Genomic DNA, 10,708 nt, shown 5'->3' with positions numbered 1-10,708 from the left:
CCATATTCTTTTGCGTCTATTTTTCCTATTAGTTACAGATATTATAAAGAACTTTTGACAACGGTTTCCTCTAGCTGGCATTAAATTCAGTCTTACAAGTCTTGTGCAAGTATGACATAAGAAGAGTTAAAATATTAAATAAATAAATAAATAAGTAGATAAAATAGAATAGAATAAATTAATAAACAAACAAACAAACAAACAAACAAATAAATAAATAAATGAATAAATAAATAAATAAATAAACAAATAAACAAGTAAATAAAGAGAAAAGAAACATATAAGAGGAGGGAGGAGTCTGATAAAAAAAAAGGTATATAGAAATTGTACAAGTTCTCCGAAAGAGATATCTTAGGACAAATACACAACCCTACTGTCAGCCCATCAGGGCGGAGTCTTCAGGCTGTGGCGCTGAAATTGATGGGCGTTGAGAACGGGTGGTGTAATGTGTTCTCTCGACGTTCGTCCCACCAATCCATCTCATGTAGCACATTATCGTTGGTGTCGCCCAAAAGACCCAAAAACCCAAAGATGAGAAAAAAACAAGGTTTTACGTGAGAGGTTAATTCTTTTTTGGGGGTGGTGGACTATATACAGTACAAAAATCTCGCAGCATTTGGTAACTGTTGGAGGCACAAATAAGGGCAATTATGCCTTGACGAAGGAGAAGGAGGGGGCGAAGGAGAAGGGAAAGTGAAGAGGAGTTCCCTTGACGGTAAGGGGGGAGGCAACGTGGGCGATTTTTCCAGAGGAGTAGACAAGAGGGCCATGTACGCCGTAGGCGCCGAATGGGTAGGTGTTGGTGAGCAGTGGCGAGATGAATCCGGAGAACCGAGAGAGAGATCCGTCCAGATCGATGTCACCAGCAGCTTCGGCGGCGTCGGCGGCAGCCTTGAAGGCAATAGCGAACTTGGCCTTGGCGTCGGCTACCTCGGCAGTATCCTCAACGGGAGCAGGGGCGCCCTCGGGGTGGACGACTTCGGGAAGAGCGTTTGCGGCGATGGTAGCGAGGGCGGCTTCGTAAGCGGCAGCGAACTCCTTCTTGGCCAAAGCAACCTCCTCGGTGTCGGTGACGGGTTCGGGAGCCACAAGAGGAGCAGCTTCAACAGCAACCTCCACGACCTCTTCTACTGCTTCAGGAGCTTTGAGAGGAGCTTCGAGAGGAGCTTCTTCAGCAGCGACCTCCACGGTCTCTTCAACGGGTGTAGCTTCAGCAGTGACTTCGACGGGCTCTTCAGCTGCCGCGAGAGTCTCAGCCTCAGCTTCGACGACGGCCTCTTCCACTTGCACTTCCGCTGCCGCCTCCTTCACCTCGGCAATAGCTTCTGAGGCAGCAAGGTAGGCGGCATTGTAGATGGCCAAGAACTCCTCCCTGGCGACGGCCACCTCTTCAGTGTACTCTTGATACACCGCTTCTGGATGAAAACACTTCGGGAAGGACATTCTGTTCGATTGCGAGAGCAGCAGCGGCGTAAGCAGCCTCGAACTCGGCCCTGGCCGCGGCCACTTCGGGAGTGTAGATGGAAGGAGCTGCGCAGGCTGCGCCCACCAAGAGGAGTAATACCTGGTCCAAAGGAGAGTATCGATCAGGTTTTTGTCTTAACTAAATTCTCTGAAAATCCAGACTGGATTAAGTAAGCAGTACCCTGGTAGCTTTAATCTAGTGAATCAATGCAAACCAAGACGTGCAAATAACGTGGAAGGCTTTTGCAATTGGACGCGTATTGAAATCTTTCACATGCCAAGTTTAATACACAAAAGGCAAGGCATCAGATCAAGAAAAAGCGTGTGAAACATACATGCTCGATTCTTAAATGGTTCTTGAACAGATTGTCACATTATATGAATAATAATCATAATTCACTATTCAACCCGCAAGTTTCCACATGTTTTCCTAAAAACACAAAAATGAGCTCTCGTATACAGCAAAGTTTTGTATAAAAACCTCTGTAACTATGTACTTTGGTCGTATTTTCTCTTAAACCATAATGAGAAAGGAAAGTCAGAACTATTGACAATCTCGATGTTTCGTCACGAAGGATATCTTCAGAGGACGAAACATCAGGAGATTAAGTGGTTTCCATCTCTGTCTGAATTTCCTTCGTCATCACAGTCCAACATCTCCAAACGAATATTGGTCTCAACCATTACTCTTGTACAGAGCAACTGAGTTTGTTAGATGGGTGATGCTGCTGAGGTAAGGAACCTAAGAACGTGAGATGAAGAGTCTGCACTTACGAAAGCCTTCATGTTGCCCAGTGAGAGTTGCGAGCTATTGTACGAAGATCGCCGAAGACGCCTCGCTTATATAGTGACCCTGCCGCGGTGACGCCCACTTGCTCGCGGTCACCTGATTTTCGGGACAAGATTTTTTTTTTTTTGGGGGGGGGGAGGTACTTCACTAAAGCATTGATCTTAATATAAATTGTGGAAGTGTCTTACTTTTTTCACTTGTCATACATGAACATACAAAATTATTTGTTATCATGCTTATATTAGTTGTATGGAGGAGCAATGACTGATGCTGTGTACCTCTGCTGTAGTGTAGACAATCTATGCGTGATCACCCTTAGGGAGTTTATTCAGTTTAGACCGGAGGAATGCTCTTCAAGGCTAAACCCATCTTCCCTGCAGGCTCTCTGAGTCTTCTTCCCTGTCGAATAAGATGGTCGTCTTTCGCATTAATAATCTCTCGATATATCATTTGTAAAACTGAATATTTGTTTCTTTTCGTAGGCTGATAGATTTACTTTTATAGGAATTTATGTACTATGGTCATATTTTCTCCTGAACCATAATGACCATCACACGGTTTCTGCATCATTGCCTGTCCGTCGCTGTGTAACTGTTTTTTGACATAACCCCACAACTGGACATCTTTCCCTTTTATCATCCATCTGTGCTCGAACTAGAATTTTCGTTTGATCCGTACGGACAGTCTTTTTTTAGGGAAAACTACCTGGTGCACGTCGCAATGCAGGGGTTCAGGAAAAGCGCTATAAAGATCAGCCAAAAACCACAATCACGAGGCGTAACATCGCATCACCTGATTTTGAAACCATCGCTTCTGATCGCGCCTTGTGGCTGACAAAGTCCTCATGAGGGACAAACATCTTGAGCCTGCTTACAACCAAGTACGGGAAAAAAGACTTTAGCTCAGCAACAGAGTTTATTCACCTGATTAAGAGCTGACGTGCCCAAACTGTAGAGAAGGACTTGCGGGTCTTTAACTGGGCTCTACAATCATCCCCGTTGGCATCAGCACCAAATAACATAGCATCGCCACCCAGCTTCACTCACGTCATCCCATTTCACCAGAGCACTTCCGTCGTCGATTACAGACAGACTGCCATTAGCAAGTAAGTATGCATGCATGCATTTATATATGTATGTACGTATGTATGTATGTATGTATGTATGTATGTATGTATGTATGTATGTATGTATGTATGTATGTATGTATGTATGTATGTATGTATGTATGAATGTATGTATGTATGTGTTTATGTATGGATGGATGGATGGATGGATGGATGAATATATGTATGTATGTTTGTATATATGCATGTATGTACAATATGTATGTATGTATGTATATATGTATGTATGTATGTTTGCATTTATGTATGTATGTGTGTATGTATGTATGTATGTATGTATGTATGTATGTATGTATGTATGTACGTATCTATGTGTGCATGTATATGTATCTGTTTATATATATTGAGATTGCGCTTGCAGCATGTTTCTATTTGGCAAATTCGTATATGACGCCACCAACCACTCACCTCCCTCGTTCGTAGTTGGTAATTAAAGGCCGCTTCACACTGGGGTGATTCTCACCAACCGTTGTGAGTTCGTTTGAATAGAAACGATTTCGGTTATTGTCTTCTGCTTTTCGATTGTCCAAATATCAAATTACCTTTTCGTCATATACTGAGAAAGTAAATTAGGAGAGGATAAACTCAGTATATTACACAAAGGTAATTTGACATTTGGATATTCGAAAAACAGAAGATGGTAATCGAAGTCATTTCTACTCATACGAACTCACAAAGGTTGGCGAGAATCGGCCCAGTGTGAAGCGGCCTTAAATGATCACACATGGCGGTGCGCATGTCAATCATGTTTGTCACGGTTTGTACCATTGTATTCAATTACATCTCCTGTTTTTACAGCTTCTCGACTTTAGCGACGATTCAATAAGTGCTGTGCATCTGACAGGGCATTATCGAACTCAGGGAGGGCTTGTGGGTAATAGAAAGGATGATAACATAAGAACATAAGTATGGATTGGACTGCAAAACAGTTCCATGTCCCTTACCACCTGTCATCCCCATTCATAAAGCTAATTCATATTTTCTAAAAACAACCAATAGTTTCAGCGCTCACTACATGGGTACTAAGTCTATTCCATTCGTTAAACACTCTTGGTCTTGCCTATTTTCACCCTACATCTAACCAAGATAAGTATCCAAGTGGAACGAAGAAATTGGCGAATCGGGTGTATCGTGTCAGGAAAACTGCCAGATGTACTATACAAGATAGAGTCGAAGCGAAGGAGTCACTGGATAAGTGTAATAAGATTTGTGGCTGAATTAAGATGACGACATCGCCATTAATACGTAAACAATATGCCATGGTCGATTCATATCACTTTTGGTATGGTAAATCTGATGTTTTTTCACCAGAACTCGATTCTTTTTGTTTCAGTTAATATTTGGAAGTAGTTACCCTAACCTAACCTAACTAACTTAACGTGGCGTAAAGGAACGAGACTATACGCCTCTCTTCCAAAAAACATCGCTCGGTGCTGGGCCAAAAACGGCCAAATCGTACCTTTTGGCTCTGTTTTGGTGAGTACTAACTTTGGCTAAGTTTAAAGCAGGACCTGTATTTTGATGTGGTGATAGCTTTTGTCTCTAATCTACAGAAATAATCCAACTTTAAGGGCCTTCTCATATTAGAAGAGCTTCACGTAAAAGAATAAAATTTCATAAGGGATAAACGAAACCCAGGCCATTTCATCAACCTTACATCAAAATTCTTAGATCACGGTTTGATTGAGTGGGCAGAGCTACGGGTTTTGTCCACTGATTGGCTATCCGGGCCAACTATTCGTACTTATTATCCATGTATTTTGTATTCTTTCTTTTGTAATTAAGTCTCTCTGAAGACGTCTTACTATTAGGCGAATGCTCTGCAAGTAAAGTAGAAGTTAAGATTACCTTGCCTTTACATCTAATATCGATAAGGTTTGGCCAAATATACAAGTCAACCGTATTCAATGTTGCAGTATTAGAAAATCTGAAAATGTCAGCAAAACTCGTGAATGTAGAGGCAAATACAAATTTGATAACATCTGCCTTGAAGAGAACCAGCAACCCATGTATTGTAATGCATGTAAGTATGTATGTATTTATATGTACGTACATATGCATGTATGTGTGCATTTATATGTGTATTTCTGAGCCTGCATTATTCAAATATAACGGTTATTTGTGCTTTGGATTGGATTTTTTCTTTATCCAGGCTATTCCATTTATATTCTTTAAGTAATCAGTATAAGATTCCTACAGGCTATGCTGCTTTTCTTACATTTAGTTTAAGGATATTTAATAATTTTCTTGTAATTCCACTTTCAAGTCTTTTAATACGATTGGTGAGGACGTGTGAGTGAGGCAATGCGCCCCCAGGTGTATGCTTCCAAATGTTCGATGATTACTTCTGTTCTCTTCATATCACTCCTCAGACATATTTTCCTTTGTCAGTACCGACTCAAACCTTATGCTTTCCATTCCGAGTTTTCATAAATATTATAACTACTTTTAATATTGTGATTCACTCCTTATCTCTCAGGCTGTCATTGACAAATCCATAGAACAGTTTAAGCATTTTTTTTTTTACAATGGTCAATTATGCATCTCATGTTCTTTCAGTTTGTTTTTCATTTTCCTTTTGTGTATTTGCTTCTTCTCATCCTTGTGTTTGATGTAATATTTTCTTTTTTATGTCTCATACAGTGTACTATCTTTTTATTTTCTCTCTCACATACTATTGATATATTTGTTATAACCAAAATTTCCGTTTTTTTCGATTTTTTTTTTTTTTTTGGCTTCTCTTCAATTCCCAATAAACTTTCTTAAAATAAGTCTTATATTTTTCCCCTAAAGCTCTACTTCCTTTGCTTGGATGATTCATATTTTGGTTCTATATTCCTTTGCATCTCTTTTTCCTATTGGTTGCAGGTAACACATAAAACCTATGACACCAGATTATTTAGTTACTAGCAAATTCAGTCTTGTAAGAGTGTCGTCCCCGCGTCTGTATTGTACAAGTATGACATAAGAAGAATAAAGAATAAAGAAATAAATAGAGAAGAAGAAATATGTAGAAAATGGTGTAAGAAAGGGATCGGTGACGGAATGTTATCCACCGACGAGAAAAAAACAACAACATATATATATATATATATATATATATATATATATACATACATACATACATATACATATACCAAGGCTTTTTCCCCCTTCCAAGGGAGGTAGCCAAAAAAGGGAAAGGCATAAAAACACTCCCACCCATTTCATCCCTAAATACACTCCACACCCCTCCCACCCTTCCTCTCATCTGAGCACCTCCTGGATGACGGGTCATCCCTGCAACCCTGCCCACCGCCCTGGGTCAGAAGCAGTGTCGCAGGACACAGCACATCCACAGCAGAGGCCCGCTTCATTTAATCGGCGACCCCCCCCTCTCCGTGTGTGTGTGTGTGTGTGTATATATATATATATATATATATATATGTATATATATATATGTGTGTGTGTGTGTATATATATATATATATATATATACATATATATACATATACAAAAGTGATATATAAATAGTAGAAATTGTCCGATAGAGATATCTTAGGGCTAGTGCGCAACACGCAACCCGACTACCAACCCATCAGGGGGGCATCTTCAGTCTAAGGCGATGATATTGATGGGCGTTGAGGACGCGTGATGAAATGACTTCTCTCGACGTTCGTCCCACCAATCCATCTCATGCAAGAGACTATCACTAGTGTCGCCCAAAGACCAACAACCCAAAGATGAGAAGGAAACACAGTCTTACGGGAGAGGTTAATGTTTTTTTTTTAGAAGAGGAGGAAACTATATACAGTACAAAAATCTCGCAACATTTGGCAACAGGTGTGAGGCACAAGAAAGGGCAGTTATGCCTTGACGAAGGAGAAGGAGGGGGCGAAGGAGAAGGGGAAGTGAAGAGGAGTTCCCTTCACGGTGAGGGGGGAGGCAACGTGGGCGACTTTCCCAGCGGAGTAGACAAGAGGGCCATGTACGCCGTAGGCGCCGAATGGGTAGGTGTTGGTGAGCAGTGGCGAGATGAATCCAGAGAACCGAGAGAGGGATCCGTCCAGATCGATGTCACCAGCAGCTTCGGCGGCGTCGGCGGCAGCCTTGAAGGCAATAGCGAACTTGGCCTTGGCGTCGGCTACCTCTGAAGTATCCTCGACGGGAGCAGGGGCGCCCTCGGGATGGGCGATTTCGGGAAGAGCGTTTGCGGCGATGGCAGCGAGGGCGGCTTCGTAAGCGGCAGCGAACTCCTTCTTGGCCAAAGCAACTTCTTCGGTGTCGGTGACGGGTTCGGGAGCCACAAGAGGAGCAGCTTCAACAGCAACCTCCACGACCTCTTCTACTGCTTCAGGAGCTTCAAGAGGAGCTTCTTCAGCAGCGACCTCCACGGTCTCTTCAACGGGTGCAGCTTCAGCAGCGACTTCGACGGGCTCTTCTGCAGCTGCGGCGAGCTCTGCCTCTGCCTCTGCTTCAGCTTCGACGGCGGCTTCTTCCACTTGCACTTCCACTGCTGCCTCCTTTACCTCGGCAATAGCTTTGGAGGCAGCAAGGTAGGCGGCGTTGTAGATGGCCAAAAATTCCTCCCTGGCGGTGGCCACCTCGGCAGTGTACTCTTCGTAGACAGCTTCGGGATGAACAACTTCAGGAACTACATTTTCTTCTGCTGCAAGAGCAGCTGCGGCGTAAGCAGCCTCGAACTCGGCCCTAGCTGCTGCCACTTCGGGAGTGTAGATGGAAGGAGCTGCGCAGGCTGCGCCCACCAAGAGGAGGAGTACCTGTCATAGAAGAAATATCTCTTAGAAGCCAGACTGTTTAGGCGCGAAAATAAAATTAAAAACTCCCCATGCCATACAGTATGTCCAACACACTCATTGGATGAGCCAGTTCAAAATATTTGTATGTAAGTACTTATGTACTATATGAGTATTTGAACATCAAAATGGAAGGTTGCAGATTAATTGAGGATGCAAGACTCATAAAATGAAACATGCAAGTTTTAAATGAGTGAGTCATGTACAGTCATACATGATATATATATATATATATGTATATATATATATATTTATATTATACATATATGTATAATATATATATATATATATATATATATATATATATATATATATATATATATATATCTGGTTTTCTTAGATCTAGCCACACTTACTGTGCACTGTAAAGCAATAAAGACACACAAGTATAAAGGCACAGCACCATGATACGAAATGGAACAGTATGCAAGTATGTTCCTATCTTATTCCTTTCCCAAACAACAATCTATCTCGATCTTGGCAGCTGAGTAGCACCAACGTTCGATACTACTGAGGTAAGGAACCTGGCAACGTAAAATGGAAGGGTCTACACTTACGAATGCCTTCATGTTGCTAGCAGGGGGTTGCGAGCTATTGTACGAAGAGAACTAGAGGCGCTACGCTTATATAGCGGCCCTGCCCTGCCACGGTGACGCCCACTTTCTGGTGGAAAGCTTATCCACGTGATAAGTCCTTGCATGACCCTGCGTTAATACACCCCTTTCCATATAATCTTCGCAAGTGTACAATTTTTCATTGTAAATAAACACAATTCAGCGATTACTTCACTGCAGAATACTAAGGTATTAATTATGTGTGTGTGGTTGGGTATAGTTGTTATGTCTATATGTACTGATATTGTACATACAGGCATGTTACCCCGCTACCTGCCTCTGGGGCCTCATTCAGTATGGGTGAGAAAGATTCACTTCAAGGTCACACACATCACTCCTGAAGGCTCTACATGTTCTCTTCCTTGTGACACATTTGTTTCTTTTCTCTTTTGATAATAATTTCTCTTTAATTTCGTCTTCTCTTTTTGGACTTTGAATACCTATTTCCCAATGACCGTAATATTCTTATTTTTTCAGAACGATAGTTTATCACGGAAGTAATTGGATCAAAGTATTTTTTTGATTATTGGTGCAGTATTCTTTTTCAGATTAGATATTTGGTTCAAAGGTAAGGAACATATGCCAAGAAGCACTCAGCTGTTGTCGTCAGTACCCATTTTCTTCTTGGTTCAGACAGAGGCAAGTAAAAGAACATTTGTTGTTGAAGTCTGCCCTTCTTCAGTGATTTCTAAAGGTGTCAAACCAACCATTCAATGAGTACAAACGCATTAATCCGAAAAATAAAATTACATCGCTAAACTAGAAGTAAAAGAAGCCTTTAAAAAATATTAGATGACACAACTTTCAGTGTACCATACCGCCTGACAGTAAGTGAAAGCTTTTGGAGTGATTACAATAAAATGAGATCGACTTGTGACAGTTGAGCAAAGATCATCTGCGGTAACACTTGTTCCTTGTTACACTTTTGTAGTAACTGTAGTCGATATCTCATACGATCTACGTATGAATCTTCGATAAAAAAAATATAGGGGCTTACTGATTACAGTTATCGGACAAAACACGCCATCAGGGTATAGACTTGGTTTTATTAATAGTACAGATCAACCAGATATTGTAAGCATTGCTAAAAAAATTCTGTATTTTAGGATGCAATCAAGACTTGTAATTATATAATCTCAACATATATATAAGAAGTTTATGATGCTTTGTGTATCTAGGTTGCTCCCAATTCTCCAGGACAACTTTACGAGGTAATTGACAACCTTAGCAGGAATAGTCTAGTGCAGAGATAGTTGTGCCCCACTTAACGCCCCCCCTGAAAAAGGAAAAACTATGAAAAATAAAACGAATTAGTAAGAGTAACCTTATCAAGAAATTTATTTAAATCATACTTCTATTATCTCGTATGTACAGAATACTTTAATGAGGGCCCATAAGGCAAATAAGCCAACAAGATCAATTATCTCCTCCTTGTGTTTGCTTCCAGTAAGGTCTCTAAGTACTCGGTATCATCTCTTAGTCTTTTGATTGGAATTATTTGTACTTCGCATGAGATGAACAATATAGATCTTTTAGATAAATTTAACGATGTACAAACAGAATCTAAATTCAAGTTGGCCTCGATGTAATCCCATTATTCGCTAAAACTTGCTTACATGATTAATCATCTTACTTATAAGAAGAACTAGACAGCCATTAACTTCCAGTACGTTCAGAGATCGTGATTGAATTAGTTGAGCTGTGCGTCAGACATGGAACACTCCAGTTACATAATTGGTTCTACTTACAATAAATAATAAATAGATAAAAGAATAGACAAATAGAATGAGCACGAAAACCGTCTCTTCTGTAATATTCAATCAATAATTTTTCTATTAACGCATTGAGTAAAATTATCCTCTTTAGCATCATTTGGCTCATTTATAAAGAAAACATGTTTGTGACGTCATGACAAAAA

General features: G+C 40.8%; 1 protein-coding gene across 1 annotated transcript in view; it reads right to left on the bottom strand.

Annotated features, from left to right (window-relative positions):
- Positions 1 to 7,225: 7,225 nt before the first annotated feature.
- LOC143034705 (uncharacterized) overlaps positions 7,226 to 10,708 on the bottom strand; it is a 14,980-nt gene continuing 11,497 nt past the window's right edge. Inside the window, exons 3-4 of the mRNA XM_076201073.1 lie at positions 8,533 to 8,538; positions 7,226 to 8,140 (exon numbers count right to left, since the gene is read on the bottom strand). Coding sequence (XP_076057188.1) covers positions 7,226 to 8,140; positions 8,533 to 8,538 — 921 coding nt within the window. The remainder of the gene's footprint in view (positions 8,141 to 8,532; positions 8,539 to 10,708) is intronic.

The sequence above is a fragment of the Oratosquilla oratoria genome, chromosome 17, assembly GCF_046742065.1.
Source record: "Oratosquilla oratoria isolate Oo_2021 chromosome 17, ASM4674206v1, whole genome shotgun sequence".
Lineage (NCBI taxonomy): Eukaryota > Metazoa > Arthropoda > Malacostraca > Stomatopoda > Squillidae > Oratosquilla > Oratosquilla oratoria.
This window is presented reverse-complemented; position numbering and strand designations above follow the sequence as displayed.